Consider the following 24,143-nt stretch of genomic DNA (forward strand, 5'->3'; position numbering starts at 1 on the left):
CAGGCAGAACCACAGAATGCCCAATCCCAAAGGACTTTTCCAAGTCCCCTATACGGGAAGTTAAATTGGCAGTCTATTGGTCGTGCCCCATCTAGAAAATGCTCTCTGTGGGTTGGAGAGATGGCTCAGCAGTTAAGAGCATTGCCTGCTATTCCAAAGGTTCTGAGTTCAATTCCCAGCAACCACATGGTGGCTCACAACCATCTGTAATGAAGTCGGGTGCACCAAATAAATATTTTAAAAAGAAAGGAAGGAAGGAAGGAAGGAAGGAAGGAAGAAAGAAAGAAAGAAAGAAAGAAAGAAAATGAATGCTCTCCGTGGCCGAGACACAGTTTCTGATCTAACAGGGTAATAACTTCTCTGGAAGCAAAACAGGGGCCCAGGAGTCTCCGTGGATAGGCTGGAAGTTGGAGTGGGATTGTCTTTGAACAGCCAAGGAATATTATAGGAAAGGTCATCTCAGAGTTTGGATGGGAAATCTCAGAATTGAAGCTTTGTGCAGGGCAAGCCATGCCGCTACCGCCGCCACCACCATTTACCTCGAAAGGTCTGGATTCCAGTATGGGGGCCTCCCCTGCACCACCTCTGAGAGAAGACACGGCTTTACCCCTGGCTTGCGAAGGGCAAGTACACTGGCCCTGGGAACCACGGCTGCTTGCAGAGGACACTGCTCAAGTCTCTGAGATGGTGTGGATGCCCGGCTGTGGAGGTCCCACCGGGTTGAAGAGCTTAGAAAGCCTATTGAGGGCCCTATAGTCTGAGACCCTCTTTTAGCCTGACTGGGAGGCAGGCGAGGTCCACGGGGCGGAGTCGGTCGCCCAAAGGGGCGGGCCACCAGGGCTGGCTCCCAGGCTGTAGGATGATGAGCTGTAGAGCGAAGCAGCAACTCCAGACAGACGCGCAGAAGCGCACCGAGGAGGGCAGAACAGAACAATACACGCCCACCAAGCACGCGCACCTTGGCCAGCACTAGCCAGGGTCCCCAGAGCCCTGGCCGCGCCCACCTACCGCACTGACACAGGCCTGGAGTGCGCCCCTGGAGGCACCGAGGCAGGTAAGTGCCGGGTGGCAGCGGGCGGTCTCGGGGCACTGAGCGTCGCTTCCAGGAGATTCCTCCCGGCCTTGGGACACTGGGGTTGGGGACTAGGGCATACATAGCTCGTGAACCAGGGAGACGGGCAGCAGGCGAGCCGAGAAAGGCGGAGGTGTCCGGGTCGTTCCCAAGCCCCGCAGACAACCTTGTGGCCAGCTTTGCTTCTTGGGCTTGAATTTCCCACTGGATTCCTAACCCTGGACCAGTGTCGCGCCTTTTGGTGTCCGAGGCAAATGGGAGACAAGGGACCGGCGGGCGGGCCGGTTCTGAAAAGCCAGCAAGGACTCCCACTTATCTATCCCCAGTGTCAGCCTGTGCAAAACCAATAGACAACCCAGAGGGAGGACACTGGGGTGCAGACTCTGCCGGAACCCCAGCTGTGAAGTGGGGTGGAGCGCACACCTTATAAGTATGTAGCACGTTGGGGTTTTACTAGCACCCCCACCCACCCACACACCTTGTGGCTGCTGTGTCTGGGCTCCCCATGTTCTCCCTGCCCTCATAGGGCTGAAGAGATCTCGCTATCCAGTTTGATTGCTTCTTGCTCTCCCTTCTCGCAGCTGCCACACTCGCAGGTGTGCTGAGGTGTGAGCGGGAGGTGGTTCACAGATGATGAAACAGACCAAGTTAGGTTGGGGGTCCCTCCCCACACTCAGGGACCCCTTCCCCTTTAGCAGCCACCTCCTGAGGGCTAGCATTTTCCAAACTTCATTTCCTTTCACTCCTGTGGGCATCTGAAGACACCAAGAATATAAAGGAGCTCTCAGGTAACGAGGACAGTCCCTAGTGTCCCTCTGATCATCCCCAACGCTTAGAAGGCTGTTTGCAGATCAGTCTGGTCTCAGAGCAGCCACCGCTTCAGAGGACACAGATGCTGACAAGATTCAGTCCCTCAAGTCGAGGTTGGCTGAAAATGGGAAGCTGGGAGCCTAGGGAAGGGGTCCGGGAGCAGATCCAGAGGAGCAGGGTCAACTTGGGGAGAAATTACTTATTCTAGAGCGGGTTTTTCCATCCGGGAGGACCTCAATCACCAGAGAATGTCTTGCGTGTCCTTTATAAGCATATAAAGTAGGCATATAAACCAGACACTTACTGATAATAAATCATTAATGTATTTTAAAACAATTCTTTGATGTGCATATAATTTTACCATTTATTAATGAGGAAAGCAAATCTGTATACTAATGAGATGGATTGCTTATTTTTACATAAAGAATTAAATCTTGGCTGAATATTGGATGTAGCATCTTCAACGTTTTTCAGAGGTGAATGATATTTGGATTTTGTAGTCATCGATGCCAGGAATGTCGCTTCATGTAAACTTGTGGTACACATGGAAGAGTGTTTCAGGGCCAGTTAAGAAACTGCTGAAAATTTTGTCCGAATTCCAAGCCAGATTTCATTTAATGATTTTTTTAAAGACTCTAGTCATCAGCTCAAACAGCAACTTTTAAATTCTTATTAAACCTGTGTGCGTGTGTATGTGTGTGCTGAGTACCCTCTGAGGTCAGAAAAGGGTATCAGAAAAGGCAGCTAGAATTACAGTTTTTGCAACCCAGTGTTAGTGCAGAGACCTGAACTCTGAACTCTAGTCTTGTTCAAGAGATCCCTCTGCAGGAGCAGCAAGCACCACAACTAAGCCATCACACAGCTCCTCACATAGAAATTTTTTAAATCAAAAATGTTTTAGCACAATAAACCCAAGCTACTAGCTAGTAGCCATATGCAGCCGTGTGAATCTATAGTCCCAATGCTTGGAAGACTGGGGCAAAAGGATCAGGAGTTTAAGGTCAGCCTACGTGGCATGACCCTGCCTCAAAAATAAACAAAAAGACAGACCAGTTTGATACTTACATACTAGAAAATGTTGACGCTCAAAGTCTTGGCTTTCCATAACTAAACCATTATGTTTCTATGAGATCAGAAAGCCTGGTGTACAATAATTGTAGAAGTGCAATTCATAACACAATCTGGATCTGAGGCAAGGTATTTCAGGCCCTGTTCACTGGCACTGAAACACGAGACAGCACGCAAGGCAAAGTGAACGTGCATGTTTAGAAACAAGCTATAACGAAGTCTGATTCAACGTGGTTGAAGGATGCCAGGAACAGCTTAGATCCTCTGCCTGTTTGATTTTGTTCTTTGAGCTGATTTTTGGTCATTCAGAAACCATTTACTGTTGCCCAATTTTTTGCAACCCCCACGTTTTAAGAGACAGTTTGAAAGACTGGCCTACTAGAACCCCTAGGCAAAGAACAGGCAAGAAGAGAAAAGCTGTTATGCCCAGATCGCAGGGTCCCCCCCAAAACCACGACGTAGTCCACACTCTATGTAAAAGCAAAGAGCCTTTATCCAAGCTTAAGCTTGGACCCTCCATCTGTCCGATGCAGCGAATGGGAGCAGTGCCCAGACCAGTCGGGATAGAGTTTTTATCATAGTAGAAGTTGGGATGAGAGGATTTCCAGGGTTCAGTACCCTGATTGACTGACATTTGTCTAGGGGTCTTGGCAAAAGGGGAGTAGAGGACATCTGGTGACCTTATCTAATGGTTGAAGTGTCAGGTACTCACGCCCCTTTAGATGCTGGCCCTCCCTGGATGATGTCAGCTTATGGCTTTTCCTGGAACCTAGTGCTGCCTGCCATGGCAGTTGTGTGGCCTGGGCCCCACCCACCAACGGATTCCTCTCCAGCCCCTGCTTTATGCCGTTGTCTGATAAGGGGTTGAGAGTAACAACAGTCAAAACAGCACTGTCTGCTGGGAGAAGGGCAAGGGTGCCCATTCCCCTTGGGTTTCTATGGAGAGTCCAGTTCATTCTGTGGCCAGCAGGCAGAGGGTCTCCCATCTCCTTACCCCTGGGTGGGTCTAGATGGACTGTCCTAGGGAATTCTGAGGGGGAGGGGATACTGTCAGATCTGATGTTTGTTGTCCATTTGTTATATCACCCCTCCCCCGCCAGATCCTGGATGGTATCAATTCTCCCCTAGGATTCCAGCAGGAAACCGCGCTCCCTGACACCCCCCACACAGCTGGAGGTGCTGAACTCCATGTGGACACACCTCCCTGATACCACCCCTGCTGCAGGCTACAACATGGCTGCCCAGAACAGAACCGTTAGCTTTGCACCTGGCTTGAATCTGCCTCAAGACCATGCCTCCTCCCTCCCCTTCAACTTCAGTTACAGCGATTACGACCTCCCCCTGGATGAGGATGAGGACATGACCAAGACACAGACCTTCTTCGCAGCCAAGATTGTCATTGGCGTGGCTCTGGCAGGCATCATGCTAGTCTGTGGCGTCGGCAACTTTGTCTTCATTGCTGCCCTCGCCCGCTACAAGAAGCTACGCAACCTTACCAACCTCCTCATTGCTAACTTGGCCATCTCAGACTTCCTGGTGGCGATCGTCTGCTGCCCCTTTGAGATGGACTATTACGTGGTACGTCAGCTTTCCTGGGAGCACGGCCACGTGCTTTGCGCCTCTGTCAACTACCTTCGTACGGTCTCGCTGTATGTCTCCACCAATGCCCTGCTGGCCATCGCTATTGACAGGTGAGCCTCACTTCCGGGTTCACGGGCTGGCATCGCTCCCCATGCGGCTCCTCAATGATTTGTTGAGGGGCTAGAGGGGACTTTTCTCCAGCTGTGTTCTGTTCACTAACGTTCAAGCAAGCGGGAAGCTTCTGAGTTCCATAGTTCTGATCATGACCTGAGATACTGTCTGCTTCAGATGTAGGCAGTCCAACACAAAGGCAAAAAGCAGAAAACCCAGGCAGCAACTACTCAAAAGCCATGGGATATTAAGTAGGGCAGCTTACAGTTAAGACGAGGGTACCACGTTTCTCATACAACTGGATCCAGATATAAAAGATTCCATGGCCCCTGATAGTTTCCGCTGCCAGTCTCAGGCATCGCTTCTGCCATCACAGCTCAAATCTGTCTGTTCTTTCATCACCTCATCGGGATCGCGCAGCATGTCACACGCCTTCTGGTGACTTCGCTGCAGAGCTGGTTTGAAAATAAGATAGCAGAGTTTGCTTACAGGAAAGGGGGAAGGGCGTGTTTGCTTTGGCTGTTTTGCATGTGTCTGTATGCTTATTTACATACATTTGCATGAGACCTTCTAGAAGTCCTTGCTCTATTATGAATCTATAGGTAAGATTTGTCACAGCGGCTAATGAGATATCCTGCATGTTTCATGTTTCAGGTCAGCATTGTCCCCAGTGGCGGGGTGGAAGGAGGGGACCTCTGATGAGTTCCCCCTTTTGAGCTGTTCTGAAATGCGTTCTGATGAAGTGCTTGTGGCCTTCCCTTTTGTCTCCTTCAGCTCTTGAGTTCCTCCCTTGTTCTCGGTGCTGTTTGGTGCTTTTTAATATGCCAGTTAGTTATTTTTCCGTAATATTAACAAAAGACACAGAAACAAGACACTTCTTCCTTTTTATAGCAAGATACCTGTAGGAAAACGCCTTTATCACCTAGCTCTGAGGCCCTGCAGCTCATAAGGCAGTTTATGAGGCACACACTCACCAGCCAGCTGCACCAGGTTCCTCAGGAAAATCACCAGATTACCATTTGCTACAGCAATTGAGTCTAGTTCCTGAACCCCGCCCACCCAAGTCTCCTGAATGGGAATACCTTGAGCTGGGAGTTGCAAAAATCTGCATTTTTATTCATTTTCATGAGTGACTCTCATGCTTGCTGAAGTAAGAGTGATTGCTGTCCTCACCCCTCACGCTCTTGCAAGCTCTGTGTCGTGACCTGACGTCCGCCTTTGCTTTCTCTTAGGGTCTGTGATGCTAGAACTGCTTAGAAAGCAGTCACCCTGGTACAGGCAACAGAGGTTCCATCTCAGCCCCAGCCACCCCTTCCCCACACAACCTCCCCCGCTGTGCCACCATTCCCAGTGGCCCAAGCAGGGAAGCGACTGTCATCCCTGCCTTTCTTCCTGTCCCTCAGCCACTGACCCCACACTTAGATGCTCAGCTCTAAGTCCAGTCTGTGTCCCTCCAGCTTTGCCACTTGTCAAGTCACGGTGGACACTGGCACTCTGCTGACTGGTCTGTCATTCCCCAGGAGCCTCCGACTGCTCCCTGAAATCCGTGTCTATCCGTGTGAAGCATCTGAACCTCGCTGTTGCTGGCTCTTCCTAAGATATTCCTGTGCCTATGAAATCTCTGCAAGTCCCAGTGTCACAGCATAGTCAGATTTTTCTCTGGGCCACCAGCTCACAAACAACAACACAGAGACTTGTTATTAATTATGAAAACTAAACCTTACCTGAGGTTTGTTCCACTAGTTCTTATAACTTAAATTAACCCATTTAAATTAATCTGCATTTTGCCTCATAGCTTTTTACCTTTCTTTCATTCTATATGTCAGATTCCCCGCCCCCCATCTCTCGCTGGCTTCTCCCTGCACCTCAGTTATCTCCTCCTACTTCCTCTATACCTCCTGCTTAGCTATTGTTCATTCAACTCTTTATTAAACCAATCACAGTGATATCTCCACACAGTGTACAAACATCCCACAACAGTCACAGGAGATCAATCCTGAGCTAGCATTGTGGGTTATGCCAGACTGACCTTCCAATTCATATTGTGTATATAGATACAGATATAGATGTCCTTCCCAAAAAAAAGATATATATTATTTTTTTGAGACAGGGTTTCTCTGTGTAGCCTTGGCTAGCCTAGAACTCACTCTGTAGAACAGGTTTGACCTTGAACTCACACAGATCAGCCTGCCTCTGCTTCCTGAGTGATGGGATTAAAGTCCTGAACCACCACCACCTGGTCCCAAAGATACATTTTAAGAGCAACCATCATGTCTTTGGTCTTTCTGTGCCCAACTAAGATAACTTACTAAGATATCTTTGTTTGTGTTATTCCCTAAACCCTCTGACACAGGGATCCATGTGCAGATGAACCAGAAAATACTGAGAGGGGAATGAGAAGTGAGGGCAGCAGGCACATTGCTAAAGCTTCCGTGGGGGATTCCTGCTGAGGAACCCTTGGAGTAGGTGTGGATCCCAGCTCAGAGTTCTCTCAGGAGCAGGAGGAGGGAGCCAGGGTGTTTATACGGGGCTCTTACAAGTCATCACATCTCTGAAAATACAGCACGGGTAACGGAGAGGACTCTGGAAGTCAGAGAAAACCCTCATACAAACAAAAAGACAGGTGTAGGCACGCCGGGGTGCACACCCATGCTGAAGCGGCAAAGCCCAGAGGAATGAGGGGGATATACCGAGGTGGTAAGAGCATCGGGGTACGAGGAAGGACATAGCGAAGTGGTAAAGGGGCTGGGGCTATAGGCAGGTATATACCGAAGGGGAAAGACAAAAGCATATGGAGGAAGAACTGGCAGCATCTGCCATAGCCATAGCAAGATCTGGGGCTCCTCTGTCCCCAGGCTACATACTTGGAAATACAAGCAGTAGAAGACATGGCTCTTGAACTCAAGAAGTTTTTTTCTTCCATTTTAAAAACTAGGAATTATCAAACATTAAGAATAATAAAGATCCACTGATTTATGAATGCTAGTTTCTCAAGAGAGACAAGCATCTCACCTGTGTCGTTCAGAATGACTTTGAACTCTGATTCTCATGCCTTAAACTCCTGAGCACTGGAATAACAGACGTGCACCCCTAAATCTAGACTTAGCTCCCTCAGGAAGTCTCTACCTGCCCTGGCTGATCAAGGAGCTAGATGAAAGGGAAGTGTCGTGGGCAGGAGCACATAGGACAAGCACACAGGAGGTCATGGGTAGGGGGTAGGTTCTGTAAGGGTCGAAGATGGAAAGACAGCATATGGGACCTTAGGCCTTAAGACAGAGATCCCTTAGGATAGCTCCCTTCTCCCATCATCAGATGCTAAACTAATTGAAAGGTGCATTAGACGCCCTATCTTTCCCTGATGGTGCCAAATTTAGGTTGGGTAATTTTTCCTGGAGTGGTATTTCATTCACCTCAGAGAGAGAAACAGCTTAAGTTTGTTGGAAGAGACCCATGAACCTCTGCCCTCCTTTCACACAGTTTCTCTCCTAAGGGTGCCCCCCAAAAGTAATGCCACCTTCCAGCCCCTGAGTTCACGCTGTGAGAGCCACGTCAAACTTCTGACCTCCTAAAGTGCACCCTCACAATGCCTGGCACAATAGGACACAATAGCGACAACAGGAAGTGGCAACACAGAAACCCCAGCCTCCCGGTGCACTTCCTGTCTGTTCAGATATCCCCGTTCTGCTCTCTAGAGACACCAGAAGGGCCAGCTCGTGCTGCCTTTGGAAACTGAGCCCAGAGACTATGCTCATGAAGAGGAGGTGCTATCTCTAGTTGTAGGGAGTTAAAGGAATCTATTGACCTCAAAAAAGAACTTGAGTGCGCTCGCTAGCTCTCTCTCTCTCTCTCTCTCTCTCTCTCTCTCTCTCTCCTCTCTCCTCTCTCCTCTCTCCTCTCTCTAGCAGATAAGCAGATAGTTGACAACAGAGACCCTGTAGATGTCTCTCTTGCCAACAAATGAGTCAGGAGAAATAATCAGGATAAGCAATGTACTAAACTCCATCATACATTATGAATGTTTACTTTCTTGGAAGCTGACAAAAATCCTGATAGATTGTCAGTTAAGGCATTGTTATCCCCACTTCACAGATATAGAGATTAAATCTCAGAAGCCTAAGTTATTTACCTGAGTGCACAGCTTAGAAACTGGCCTCCTAACACCCCTAAGCCAGTGCTCTTTTCTTTCTGGTGTCCTTGATGTCAACAAGGACCAGACTAAGAGAACTAGTAAGTCCTGGATTTGTTTTACAGTCTCTAAAGACTTTGGATCAGCACAGTACACAGAATAATGAATGCCCGGCTGTGAGATATTCCTGCCCCTGTCAAGTGGTGGATGCCTATCTTTTTGCCTCTCCAGCCCTGTGATGCTTGTCCTCCTAGCCTGATCCCACAGATGGGTGGAGAGCTCCAGCACTTGCTGTGGTAACACCCAGCCAGGAGTGCCCTCACCCTGCCTGTGGTTGGGGTGGGTCCAACTTTCTCCTCAGTATTCAGACGCTTCCAGTATGGAATTAGCTGGAGAGCCACCTGCAAGCAGGGGCAGAATGGGACAAGATGGCAGAAATACCATAAAGGACAAAAGCATGGCAATAACACGGCAGAGGGGTTGAAAAGGTGGTCAAAGGGTCTGGTCAGAAAGAAAAGATTAATCAGACAGGATTGTCTACAGGCAGCTTCCTGCTCTCGGTCCACATGCTTCCTGCTCTTGGCCCGCCTGCTTCCTGCTCTTGGCCCGTGCACTGGCTTCCTGGATAGTCTCTCTTACCTACATCTCGCACCTCTTCTCTTCCTCCACCTTCCTGCCCCCGACCCACATAATGCACAGAAATTATTCCAGGACCTGAATATCTAAATAGCTACCATGCCCTCTCTCAGATGGGAGACAAGCAGCCCACACAGGCAAGCTCGTTTTCCACAGTAGATTCTGGCTTGTGTTTCTTGAGCAGTGACTGTCTGAAAAGGACAAGGGTAAAGCTTCAAGGTACCACAGTGAAGTGTCTTCACTATGTACTTTCTCTTGAGTGTGAAATGACGTGGGGAAGGGGGCGTGTATCAGATGGCTCGATTCCGGGATCTGCCAGCCGTGAACCTGGGCCTAGGGCTTATTTCTCGCTAGAGTCCTCCATCTCACTGCCTCATAGTGCAGGCTGACGCCAACAGGGAGACGGAGAAAGCCCAGGCAGTATCCACACCTCACTCTGAGGTCTTCTTTCAGCTTAAATCACAAGGTATTCTGAATAAAAACTTTAAGAGTGCCTTGTGGGCAGGACAGCAAAATTGAAAACTCAAAGGGTATAACCGTTCCATGAACAGCTGAGCACATGGAGCTACTGAAAGATATTCACACAAGTACATCCTTAGCATGTTTAATGTTCACAGACATCCCGCAGGGTAAGTACCATTTGTCTCAGGTTGTATTTAGGGAAACGGATCTCAGAGGGAAAGGGAATTCCCAGATCCCTATGCCAAGCAAGGGAGAAAAGCCAGGTTGATCTGACCCGTCTGCTCTTTCCGTTAAATCCCTACTCTAAATACCAAGTGGGGCTGTTAATGATCTAGTGCTCTTTAAACCTGGGTAGTGGGCGACTGGGGATTCATTGTGCTGTTCCCGGGCTTTTGTGTATGCTCTGGACTGATTAAAAAAAATCAGTCGTGCTTCCAAGTATAACCATACTGCTGGCTTCCCTCTCCCTCCAGATACCTGGCCATTGTCCACCCCTTGAAGCCGCGGATGAATTATCAGACCGCCTGGTTCCTGATTGCTTTGGTCTGGATGGTCTCCATCCTTATCGCCATCCCATCTGCCTACTTCACCACCGAAACCATCCTCGTTGTTGTCAAGAACCAGGAAAAGACCTTCTGTGGCCAGATCTGGCCGGTGGACCAGCAGCTCTACTACAAATCCTATTTCCTCTTCGTCTTTGGCCTTGAGTTCGTGGGCCCAGTTGTCACCATGACCCTGTGCTATGCCAGGATCTCCCAGGAGCTTTGGTTCAAAGCTGTACCTGGCTTCCAGACGGAGCAGATCCGCAAGCGGTTGCGCTGCCGCCGCAAGACCGTGCTACTACTCATGGGCATCCTCACGGCCTATGTGCTGTGCTGGGCACCTTTCTATGGCTTTACCATCGTGAGAGACTTCTTCCCCACTGTGTTTGTGAAGGAGAAGCACTACCTCACCGCCTTCTACGTCGTTGAGTGCATCGCCATGAGCAACAGCATGATCAACACTGTGTGCTTCGTGACGGTCAAGAACAACACCATGAAGTACTTCAAGAAGATGCTGCTGCTGCACTGGCGGCCCTCTCCCTATGGCAGCAAGTCGAGCGCTGACCTTGACCTCAAAACCAGTGGGGTGCCGGCCACGGAAGAGGTGGATTGTATCAGGCTGAAGTAGCCTGCTGGTGATGCCCAAGGGAAAACAAATTCGGTACTCAGTGTATCACACACCATCAACCACTCACGAGCTACATGAGAAAAGACAACAGTATTCATGCTCTCCTGCCCAAATGTATCTGGATGCTCCTATGTCCTAACATATGGCACAACTGGTACCTGTGTAACACCTTGAGAGACAAGACACAAATGGCAGCAAGTGACAAGGACTGAATGCCTTCTGTGTGCAAACCACAACAAGAGATTATTCAAGGACAGGAGCTGACGTTTGCTGACTACCTGATATGCGCAGAAACAGTTACCACCCCTCCCCGCAAATGGTAGCATCTGTTTGGCGCTACCATGCTCTATCTATCCACTTAATCTAGCTATCCATCCATCTAGAGCACTTGAAAGAGGTCACAGATGATTAGCCAGAGTTGTGCTCCGTATTCTCTCGTCTCTATCCCATCCACACAGAACTGTCAAAAGGCAACAGAACAAAGTACTTAGACCCAGCAGAAGTGTAAGGGTGACCCCATCAGTATGGAGCCCATGGTCTTAGGGTAAGAGAATCCAGACATCATATTCACCTTCCCCACCCAGCTCCAGCTATCTCCTGAATATTCTGTACTTACCTACAACGGTGTAATTTCAAAGGGGGAAAATGTCTTTACCACCGATGTGTCAAATTCCATCAGCCTATGGGCAAAGATGGGAAATACCAACACAAGACATGCATCCAGTTCCTGATACTTCAGTGCCAAGAAGTACAAGGCTTTGGGGTCATGGAGGAAGAGGACACGGAAAGAGGCAGAAGCTGCCAGTAGCAATGAATAGAATCTGTGTCCGTTTACTACAATGTGGATGATTCTCGAGAACATGCTCTGTTGTATAAAAGGAGTTTTGGTTGAGAGCCGAAGATCTGTGTGAAAGTCCTAACTCCAGGACTCATCTCTGTGTGCCTCCACGTTAATGAAATGGGAATGATGAAAACAGGTCATTAGAAAAGCCCATTGAAGCCACGGTGTGTATGATTTCCAGCTCTACCCTGGTTAAGAGTGTGATACTATAGCTCATTAGAGTCTGGAAATACCATTCACTGTGGGTCTTTTTTTAATAGAGGAACAGCTTCACATTTTCATCCCTGATCATTGGACCCGAGACTACTGAACTCATTTTAAAGTAGCATATCTCGAGTGGGGCATAGAGGTCCACCTGCCCCAGGGTACAGTCAAGAGGATGCAGCCAATGCCCATACTCTCAGCATCCCTGTGGTCTTGGAAGCACTGACCGTCTTCCCAACATAGCATGGGTGGACCCCAGGCCTGAACTCAATTGTATTGTGTCATTGCAGACAGTAGGGTTGGTGAGGTTGACCTGCCTGCCTAGGAGTGTCTCCTTCCTCCTTCACAGCACCACATGCATCCCTCCCTTAACTGCACACTCCGTTACTAAGGAAGACCGTCCTCAACCCTGAAGAACCACTGTTCCTTCAAGGGCATAGGCACGGCAGGCTTCCATGATAAACCTCCAATCTCTCCAGTAGACCCTGTATCCTTTGAGTGTATCGACAGGATTCACCTCCTTCTTACATTTGAACATACGGTCCTCCTTTTGTTTGGATTCAGCTGGAAAACACTTCTGTAATTATCAATGTGTATATGTAATATTCCAGTGGAGAAAGGGTATGCGGTTCTCACATGAAATAGTTAACGTACAGAAGTATAATCATGGTGTTGAAAGGGTCCCCTGCTAATCTTTTATGCTGTGTTTATATGAAGCATGATTAATAAAAGCTCAGAAACAGAAACTGGGGTTCAACCTGAAGGTCAGAAAAGCAAAGCAGCCAGGCTTTTACCTCGACCTCAGTCCGAGAACGGTGATCCCGCCTCCAGGAATCTCAGAATGAGATTGAGACCAAGAGCTGTCTCCTCCCATTTTACAATTCTTTCTAGTTCTGGGAGTAAGGGCGTGAACCACTATGGCCTGGTTTCTATGGCAAGCTAGTGTGGCTACTGGGATTAAAGGCATGCGTCATTGCTACCTTGTCTGTGAGGCTGACCAGTGTGGCTGTTTTACTTTTCTGATCCTCAGGCAAGCTTTATTTATCAAAATACAAATGAAATGCCACTACAAAGACACTTTGTAACATGTTAAGATAAGTACACACTTATTCCTACTATTTCACACTGAAAAGCTAGCATCATTTAGTAAAGCAGATCCATTTTCTTGGCCACAATAAGATAAAAGATGATTATACACTGGCGCTGTTACAGGTTTCTGTTAGGCATCCAACATTTAAAATAAGTTACTTCTAAAATTGGAAGAATCAAAAAAATGCTTCAGGCCCTTAGGCATGACAAACAATTCCAGGCATCACAAGGAAGAATGTGACATGTGGGAGGTGATTGGAAATCTTAACACAAGTTCTGTTTCTACTCAGAAATGGTGGCTCCAAAACACATCCTCTGCATCCAACCATATACTCCCTTGGCCTCAAGAACCCACACACACACAAGATGAGCGCGCGCGCGCACACACACACACACACACACACATCAGTAGACTACCAGACCAGGAAATGCCTTGAGGACATAAAATTCAGCTTCTTTCTTTGGTGGATCTGAATTCCAAAGAAGGAAATTGCGCATAAATGGTACACAGTTAATTCTCACTAGAGCTAAAGCCTGTGCAGATGAGCAATGTTCAGTAACTGCCTAAACCTCAGTCCAAAGAACCTGGTATACCTTGGTGGCAGGTTCCAGAATATGTTGAATCTCGTGTACATCCCTAGATTTCTTTGCTTGTTCATTAAAAGGGGATTAAATCCCCATTCTGAAAGGCTTATAGTATAGGCATCAGGTCAAGAGACAGAGTGTGGGTTGTACATGGGGCTTCCTTGCAGGTAGCTGCTGGAAGCTCATGGTACCCAACTCCATCCAGAAGACGTTCAAAGAATAGCATCCAGTCTTGTAAATAATCATTTCTCCATGGCGCATTTTTATTAATATTTATTTTAACATACATTCTCTTTCCTACATATAGTTGAAAATATTAAGTATTTGTATCCTCATGAGTTGTTATGATATATAATATGTATATGTATAATCTCGTTGTTGTGGATTGCATGTTTGTGAATTTGTTTACAAACTAAAATCCATTTGTAACCCCCAAATCAGTGCTCATGATACTAGCATAGACACACAAAACAGTGACTTTTGACTGATCCAACACATGTGTTTCCAGTAGAGGTTGAAGAAGCTGAGACTCTGCTGCCTTCAGCTGTAAACATTGTTGGTTCGGGACAGGGAAGGAATTTACATTCCACCGTGTGGTGGTGCATGCCTTTAACCTCAGTACTCGGGAGCCAGAGGCAGATGGATCTCTGTGAGTTCAAGACCAGCCTGGGCCAGAACAGCCAGAGCTGTTATACAGAGAAACCCTGTCTTGAAAATAAATTATGCTAACTGAGGTACTGAGGTGGAACAAGGAAGGTAGACACCTCTCTCTCTCTCTCTCTCTCTCTCTCTCTCTCTCTCTCTGTTCTGATCCTGTCTCTGCTCACTGGTTTCTGTGGTAGCAGGCAGCATGGGCTTCAGTAATTATACTTACAATCAGCCTATAATTCTTGGGAGGCTCCTTACACATATAAGACTCATATGCTACATATGCTTTCAACGCCTGTTTAGGAGATGCCTGTTTATAGAGCCCCAAAGTGATGCTTAAGTGATTTCTGATGTTCCCAGGTACAAAAAGGCTACAATTACATCTTATGTAGAAAATGGATATGTTAGAAAGACTTTATTATAGAGGTGTTAGCGTGAACTCAATGTCAAGGACTCAAGGACGTGTTAAATAAAGTATGTTTAAATGGAAGCATGTATTTAAAAGATTAGATGGTGACCAGCTGACAAAATGTGACCAGTGGTCTCAGTTCTGTGGCCCCATGCTCTCCTTATGAGCAGCTGATCAATGTTTGCTAATTGTGTGTGTGTGTGCGCGCGTGCACAAGCATGTGTGTGTATGTGATATTTTCTTCCTTTTTGTGTTTTTATTTTTTTTTTGTTTTCCAAGACAGTGTTTCTCTGTGTAGCTTTGAAGTCTGTCCTGGAACTCACTTTGTAGACCAGGCTGGCCTCAAATTCAGAGATCTGCCTGCCTCTGCCTCCCAAGTGCACTAGGATTAAAGGTGTGTGTCACTATCACCCAGCATGTATATAATATTTTCTAATTCTGTGTTTAATCACTTTATTGTGCATTCTTGTGAAGAATGAGAATTGAGTCATGTCTCTTGAGTTCAAACCTTGTTTGTTATAACACATAACTTAGGACACTAGCTAAATGAAGCCTGAAGGACCAAGATTTTAATTGGCCACACTGTCATTTCTTGTAACATCCCTGCCACCCTTCCTTTCAAGTCTGCCACTTTGATACAAATTGAAACCCTTGAAGAGGGAGCTGTATTGATGGAAATGCACACACTCACCCCAGCTGCAGCCCACACTTTCTGCAGATCACATGTCTTAAGAAAAACAAAAGCTTTTGCCAGGCGGTGGTGGCGCACGCCTTTAATCCCAGCACTTGAGAGGCAGAGGCAGGCGGATCTCTGGGAGTTCGAGGCCAGCCTGGTCTACAAGAGCTAGTTCCAGGACAGACCCCAAAGTTACAGAGAAACCCTGTCTCAAAAAAAAAAAAAGAAAGAAAAGAAAAAAAGAAGGAAGGAAGAAAAGAAAAGAAAAGAAAAGAAAAGAAAAAGGTTCTCCCCATTAAAAACCTGTACACTACAGGCCAGTAGCTCTGTAGTGCTGTTACAGAGCGAGAGGAAGGAATACTCGCGGCTGGACTCTTCATCCCACAGTAGAAAGGGGGACAGCACTGGCGAATGTTTAACTGAGCGTTTATGTGACATTTCCAAAGAAAGATGACGGTCTTTGCAAAGCCATGGTGACAGACTGATGTTAACATCTACAACTTCCAGCACCAGCACATACCAGAGCGAGGACCCTGTTCAGATCCCTGAGCCCCACCTCCACTTCGGGGCTTGATTCCCTGCGCCAGTAACCCGTAGCTTATTCCTGTTTCCTGCCCTCTCATCAACCTGCGTCTTTGCTGTCTTAGAAAACCAAACCCACCGAGGTCAGTATCCTCGCCGCCATTACTTTCTTCCTGCATCCAACAGTGTCTTGATAACAAGTAACTTCAACTCTGCTGGTTTACATGATGGAAGTGACACTTGTATCAGAGGGGTGGGGACAAGGGGGCCCACAAAGGGATGTGGCCCCCAGAGACCAGCAGTAGACAACAGCGCTACTTCTTCACCTACGACGTAAGACAAGGGAAGGAAAAGGGCACCGGAGCCCAGTAAAAGCTGGATTCAGCTTGGAAAGGTCAGTCTGGAAGGACGGGACGCCCATCTAACAGACAGGGGAGGGCATTCTTCCCCTTCCATCCGCCCTCGAGTCTCAGGTAACTCCTCCCATTGGTCAGCTCTAACCCAAATCCAGAATACAAGAGGATGTGGAAAGTGCCATCCGTGGTTAAGGTTAACTTCTGGGGTACAAACCAAAGCACAGACGCCTCTGGGCAATGCGTGGCAAGGCCGACAGAGGGTGCTGTGAGGCAGGACCTTAATTTGGTTAGCAATGGCGACAGCTTCAGCCTTAGTAAGCCCAGAAATGGGCGCTCCTGTCCTCCTGTCAAAGGGTTTCTCTCTTACACCCTCCATGAGGCTCTATCCAGCATATTGGTGTCCAGAGTGTAAGCTGCTATTCCATCCACTCAGGTGTGAATAGCGTGAGGCTGTCATTCTGACTTCTCCCCAAGTCTAGGAGAGGCGGACAAAGAAAAGGGACGCAGTGCTGGAGTCACTGGAGACTTATGGGAAGAGGTTGGGGCCATGTCTATCCCAGGAACTCTCCACAGAGAGCATAGGTAGGTGGGACAAGTGAGGAAGAACAGAGAAGGAATGAGAAGACAGAGAGGACCTCCGGTCCAACCCCAGGCAAAGCAGAGTCCTCCAAAGGATGGCAACAGGGTCAGATGGTTTTGGCAACCAGAACCATAGAGCGGTGCCCATTCCAGGATCAAATCTCTCATTCTGTACCTAACATAAGAATTCTCTCGTTCCCACACAGACACATACAATAGTCCTGTGTTGAATTTTCTCAAATGGAAATATTTCCTGCTAGACGAAAGAGGAATATCCACAAGACTCAGGGGGTTAAGGAAGCATATTCTCAGGAAGCTCCTTAAATATATGAGACTCATAAAGCCCACGCCAAGATTACACACAGTGTAACAACTGCCCAGGAGATGGGGCTCTCCAGTCAGCCAAGCCACCCACAAGCTGAACAGAAAGCTCGAAGATGCAGCTCTCATGAGCTGTCATCCGTTCTGGAAGGGGCTTTCTCGTGACAAAGCTGCCTTTGAGTCACCCGTGATCCTGTAAATACCCCATATAAATTCACTGGTCTACTAAGCTAGTCTTGGGTCTGTTGTTGGTGTCCTTTCGGGGGTTCACATCCCCCCAGAGAAGTTCACCCAAATGTCTGCCCTTAGTCTGTGCTTCTGCACCTACTGTGTGTCCTTCCTGCCTTTCTCTTCTTTTCTGTGCTGTCCCTAACTTCCAGCATTATTGCACAGTTCCAATGTTGTTGTATTCATTGCCAAGTTAGTGACTTAAAAATACAGTTGCCATAACAACTCTCGCAAAAATCACAGGATGGCTGCTTCATGAAGCAACTGGCAAGCCTTCCTAGAAACATAGCTTGGGGAAAGGGGAGCCAGGTTTCTATTTTATGATGATTCCGTGCCACAGTCCCCACATTCACTGTCAGGCACATATGTTAACCCACACAACCTTCCCATTGATCTCCTTTGTCCATTTTATAGATAAGGGAACTAAGGGTCATAGCAGTGGGAGAACTTGTAATATTAGTAAGGTCCAGAAGTGGGACATGTTAGTATACAGAAATAGGAGTGGAATGTGGATTACCAGGGACAAGGAGAGGGGAGAGATGAGGGCCTCTATGTATATGAGAGCACAAAGCCATAGTTGGACGTTTAAGTCTACAGATCTAATAAATGCAAATGACTGTAATTCATAATATTGTTTTGAATGCTAAATTTTTCCAAAAGAGATCTCAGGTGCACATCACATACATACACACACACACATGCACACACACATGCATGCACAAGCACATGTATACTCCCCAAGGCTAAAATTTAAGTAATACTTAGATAATCCCAAAACAGCTAAGCCAGGGTAACAGCTAGCAGAGATTCAAACCCCGTTCAACACAAGTGGGTTATAAACTCACACCAAAATCCATAAACAATGTGCTAGCCTCAGATTTGCAAATGTCAACAAAATACAAGCAGCATGAGAAACTAAACCATTTATCCTCCCCAAATCACCAATACCATAGTAATTGTCCCTCACAGGGGAACTTAGGTGAACCTCCAAACAAAGAATTCAAATGAACCATCATAAATGTGTTCAAAGACTTCAGAGAGTTACAGATAAACTACTGGATGAAATTAAAGAGAACAGGAACAGACTCCTCAATGAATTCCAAGAGAACATAAACAAATAGAGGAATGAAATAAGGATGATCATTCAAGACATGAAAATGGAATTCAATAAAGAGAAAACAATGAAGAAAACCCAAACTGAAATGAAACGATATCAAGACTCAGTAAGTCAAATTAAAAAAAACTCAGGGTTGAAAGCCTCACCAATAGAATGGATCATGAGGACAGAATGTTGGCGTTTCAAGACAAGATAAAGGGATTGAATCAAAAAAACAAACTTTTAAACCCATAAAATGAACATGTGAGATGTTTCAGAAACCATGAAAAGGCAAAATCTTTAAATTATATAGATAAGAAGAATTCCATACTAAAGACATAGAAAGTATTTTCAATAAAATTAAAAAAAATTCCAAATCTAGGGTAAGAGGTATCAGTATTAGAGGCATACAGAATCTCAAATAGACAGGTCATAAAAGAAATTGCTCATATAATATTATAGTTAGAATGTTAAGTATACAGAACAAAGAAAGTATTTGAAAGGAGCAAGAGAGAAGAAACAAGTCAGATATAAAGATAGCCCCATTAAAACCACAACTGAATTTCCAACTGAAACTTTAAAAGACCTAGAGATGAGCTCTTCATGGATCCTGAGATAGTATGGCTTCTGATCTGGAAACTTTAAAAAGACTTGGAGCATTTATATTTCAGGGTCTGAAAGGTGAGAGATGCCAACTGGACTATTATACCTTGCAAAACTATCAACCACAAAAGGAGAAATTTTCTATGGTAAAAGCATGCTAAAGAAATTTATGATGCCCAAACCATACAAACAGAGAATAGTGGAAGGAACAATTTGAACTAAGCAGAAGAATATAACCACATCCAAGAGGCTACAGAGATAAAAGTTTCATTGGGACACTTGTTAAGCAAAGGGGATGGAGAGAGGTAAAGAAAAAAAACACTTCAAAATGACAGGAATAAATACACACCTTTTTAGTCATAACTCACAGTGTTAATGGTCCTGATTTCCCAATCAAAAGACACAGATTAGCATATTGGATTAGAAAACAGGATCCATGTACAGGAAATATCTCACCTTCAAATATAGACACTACCTTACAGTGAAAGGATGAAGAAAGGAATTCCAGGAAAATAGAACCAGAAAACAAGCAAATATCACCAACCCAATATCTGACAAAATACACTTCAGACCAAAACTAATGAAAAGATATAAAGGTTGTTGGGGGCTGTGGACCCAGACTCTGAATTTCCTGTAAACAACCTGTTATGCTTGCAGCTGCTCTGAGCAAAACAACTTGTTTTTCCTGTGTTTGTAGCTACTCTGAGCATGAGATTCTCAGGCGTTCCTGATGGCAGGGGAATGGTTTCTGGTGGGTTTGGCTGGGGCGTGGCTATCAGTTAAGGATCTATATATAAGTGGCTCTGGTATACAATTAAGGGGGCATTGTTGTTTCAAGGATGACACGTGTCTCAGTTTGTGTGTCTTTGTGTGTTTAAATCTCCAGGCCCTTGCCCGGCTTGGGAACGGTCCTGGAGTACAGGCTTCACACTACAGGTGTAGTACCGTAGTACATGTAGTAGTGTAGATGGTACAAAGGTCATCTCATACAGATCAAGGAAGCAATCAATTGACAGCATACTACAATTCTAAATACACATACCCCAAACTCAAGTGAATCCAGTTTCATAAAACAACAACCACTAAACATAAGGCAAGATTAATCCCAACATATTAAAAGTAGATTGTATCAATAACCCACTCTCACTAGAGAACAGGCTTTCTGAGAAAAAATAGGGAAATATTGGAGCTAAATGACATCAAAGATCAGATAACCCTAACAGACATCTAAAGAATATTCTATATAAACACACATTCTTTTTAGTATTCCTTGGAGCATTCTTGAAAATAAGTCACATATTGAGACACAAAGCAAGTCTTAACAAATATGGAAAATTTGAAATGACTTCTTGTATTCTATCTGACGACAATCAAATAAAGCTAGAAATAAAGCAACGTGGAAACTACAGAAAATGCAGAAAAACATGGAGATTAAGCAGCACAGTCTTGGATGATGAAAAGGGTCACTGAAGAAATCAAGAAGGAAATACAAAATTCATGGAACACAATGAAGATAAAAACACAATATACCAAAATCGATAGGATACAATGAAGGCAGTCCTAAGAAGGAGGTTTATAGCTCTGTACACCCACATTAAAAAATCATAAAGGCCAGGTGTGGTAGCACACACCTTTAATACCATCACTCATAAGGCAGAGGCAGGTGGATCTCTGTGAGTGTGAAGCCAGCCTGGTCTATATAACAAGTTTTAGTGTAGCACAATTAATAAAAACCCAGAGACAGAAACGGATTCAACCTAAAGGTCAGAAAATTGAATAGGTATCAATGGTGTGGTGTACAAATTTTAGTTTTCCAAATTTTACAAAGTGGAACACATCTATCTGCCAGATTTCATTACTTTGAATATCCTTTGGGTTACTTCCTTCAAGTAGTGGTATTTAGCTGTGTAAAGAACAAGAAGGACATTTCTTTGAAATTTCTTTGACTTGTTGCCCTGTGATAGAAAATTCTTCTTTTAAACCTTTGTTATTGACATGATGTTTTTATAAAATTCTGAGGCCTCCGGCACATTTCCAATCAATAATTGGTCGATTTTTGCATTACCTTGTGCTAGAGGACCTGGCAGACTCATATGGGATTGGATGTGTGTTGTGTATTTGGAATGATTCCTATTCTGATTATATCTTGTAACTGAATAAATAATAAAGTCAATTCTGTATCATCTGGTATAAATTCAGCAATTTCAATATGCAAAACAACTCTTTCTGCACATTGTGAATTGACAACTATGTTGAGAGGTTCCTTAAAAATCCCTTAGTACCTTGAGAATAGCATATAATTCTGACTTTTGGACAGAATCTTAAGGGCTTTGTTCCACTTTACTTAAATTTTCTGATTTGTAACCTGCCTCTCCTGATTTATTTGTATCAGTATAGAATGTAGGGACTCCAGTTATTGGTGTTTCCCATACAATGTGAGGAAGAATCCACCTAGCTCTCTTTATAAGTTGAATTCTCCAGCTTTTTGAACAGTTATTGTTAATCTCTCCCAAAAAATTATGACAAGCTCTTTTCCAGGGTTCACTTTCTGCCCATAATTTGTCAGTTTCATCATTATTAAAAGGTACTATAATTTCTGCTGGGACTATTACTGCTAATTGATGAAGTCTCAATTTTCCTTTTAGAATTAACTCAAAGACCTTTTTTACATAAGTTTTTAATTTTTTACTCAGTTTACATGGTAAAAAGATCCATTCTAAGATAATATCTTCCTTCTGCATTAAAATTCCAATAGAGTAATGCTTAGAGAGCAATATGACCAGAATACAGTTAAGCTTCAAATCCATATGTGTCTTCTTTTATTTCTCTTCCATCAAAGTCAATTCTCTTTCAGCTTCAGATGATAATTTCTTGGGACTATTTAAGCCCTTATAACCATCAAAAGTTTTGTTTAAATTAGTCAGTTCATTGGGTTTTATTCCAAGAGTGGGCCATAGATTGGAAATGCCTCCTAGCAATCTTTGAAAATTACAATCGATCTCTTCTAATCTGTACCTTTTGAGGTCTAATTTTTAGTGAACCTATTTCATAGCCTAAATAATAGAATCCCATCTTGGTATTTTTTCAGGATAAATTTGTAATCCCCAACAAGACAAGATTTTCTTTACTTCTTCAAACATACTTTCTAAAGTATCTGTGTTTGAATCAGCTAATAAGATGACTTTCATGTAATGATAAACTATAGATTGAGGAAATTGCTTATGTATTATTTCCAATGGCTGACTTACAAATATTAGCACAGGGCGGGGTTATTTAACATTCCCTGTGGTCAAATCTCCCACTGATATCTCTTAGCAGGCTGAGAAATATTATAAGTAGGCACTATGAAGGCAAATTTTTCTGTCTTTTTCTTGTAAAGGTATAGCAAGGAAACAATCTTTTAAATCATAACTATAAGAGGCCATTCTTTAGGCAATAGAGAAGGCAAAGGAACTCCAGATTATAGAGAGCCATTGGCTGAATCACTTTATTAACAGCTCTTAGGTCTGTTACCATTCTCCATTTTCCAGATTTCTCTTTAACAACTAATATATGAGAATTCCAAGGGTTTTGATTCTTCAATATGTTGAGTATTTAGTTGCTCCTATACAAACTATTAAAAAAGCCTGCAGTTCCTCTGTTGTTAAAGGCCATTGCGCAACTCATACAGATTTGTCTCTCAACCATTTTAAAGGTAGGGCTGTTGGTGCCTTTGGAAGATCAGCAGCTGTGGTGCCCTGTTCTTGCACAACCTGAATGGTTGGTGACTGTTCTTTATAATATCTTGTAATATTTTTCCTAGTAACATATGTTAATTTATGGTTTGTTTCTAGGATTGGGGGAATGTTAACCTGAGTATTTCATTGTTGAAACAAATCACATCTCCACAAATTCATTGCTATATTAGCCACACATGGCTTTAATATTCCTCTCTGTTCTTCCAGACCTATAAATTTGACCCATCTCACTCTCTGTTTTACCTGAGATTAAATTCCAATCCCTAAAAGTTGAACATTTACCTCCTATAGAGGCCAATTTGGATGCCAAGATTCTGGTGAGATTATTGTTACATCCACACCTGTGTCTACTAGACCTTCAATAACAATGTCATTTATTTGTATTTTGAATTTTGGTCTTTGTTCATTTATAGAATTTTGCCAAAATACTTGCTTTATGGTTTCTCCTGAATTTTTTCTCTCTCTTCTATAACTGTTCTGTTATCCAGAGCAGTATGGTTCCTTACAATAGGCATTAGGTTCCTTAATTGCTCTGGGAAGGAGTTTTCCTCTATGATGGCAGGAAACAACTGGACCGGATGTGGCTTAGGGGCCTGTGAGAGGCCCCTCAAGGAGTTTTCCAATGGCAAATGGGTACCTTGGATATCTCTTGTTGATCTACATTCATTAGCCAAATGCCTGCCTTTGCCACACTTTCTGCACAATTGAGAAGGGAGGGGTGTTCTGTTTGGATTATGCTTAGAAAAAATATTGTTTCTAGGAATGCCTTGCTTAAAATCCCTTTTAAAGTGACCTTGTTTGCCACAATTAAAACACTTGACATTTTGATTTTTCTTCAGACCTCTGGAAATCATCTCTCCTATCTAAGCATCATTATGGTCATGAGATTCAATATTGATCGTATCTTGGATCCATTCCTCCAAGAGGGCTTGACCTTGCCTTTAATGGACTAATTATCCTTATGCATAGAGACTTGGCATTTTCAAAAGCCAGAGATTCAATTATTATTTGTCTGGCTTCTGAATTTGGTATCATTCTGTTTACTGCTGATATCAATCTTTGTAAGAAATTCATGAAGGCTTCCTTTGAGATGTTTATAACTTTAATAAATGACTAATTTTCTTTCCTACTTCTCCAGTTCTGTCCCAAGCATTCAAGCCTGCTGCATGGTATAAACCTGCTGCATGGCATACATCTGCTGAATGGAAATATA

General features: G+C 44.6%; 1 protein-coding gene across 1 annotated transcript; it reads left to right on the forward strand.

Moving 5' to 3' along the window:
• The first annotated feature begins 922 nt into the window (after window positions 1-922).
• Window positions 923-11,230, forward strand: Prokr2 (prokineticin receptor 2). The gene is made up of 3 exons (XM_041670954.1): window positions 923-1,054; window positions 4,051-4,641; window positions 10,340-11,230. Exons 2-3 carry the CDS (start codon window positions 4,139-4,141, stop codon window positions 11,034-11,036), a joined length of 1,200 nt encoding a protein of 399 aa, XP_041526888.1. The 5' UTR covers window positions 923-1,054; window positions 4,051-4,138; the 3' UTR covers window positions 11,037-11,230.
• Window positions 11,231-24,143: the final 12,913 nt, after the last annotated feature.

The sequence above is a fragment of the Microtus oregoni genome, unplaced genomic scaffold (genome assembly GCF_018167655.1).
Source record: "Microtus oregoni isolate MIOR12 unplaced genomic scaffold, Mior012 000020F_ref0000438, whole genome shotgun sequence".
NCBI classification, from domain to species: domain Eukaryota; kingdom Metazoa; phylum Chordata; class Mammalia; order Rodentia; family Cricetidae; genus Microtus; species Microtus oregoni.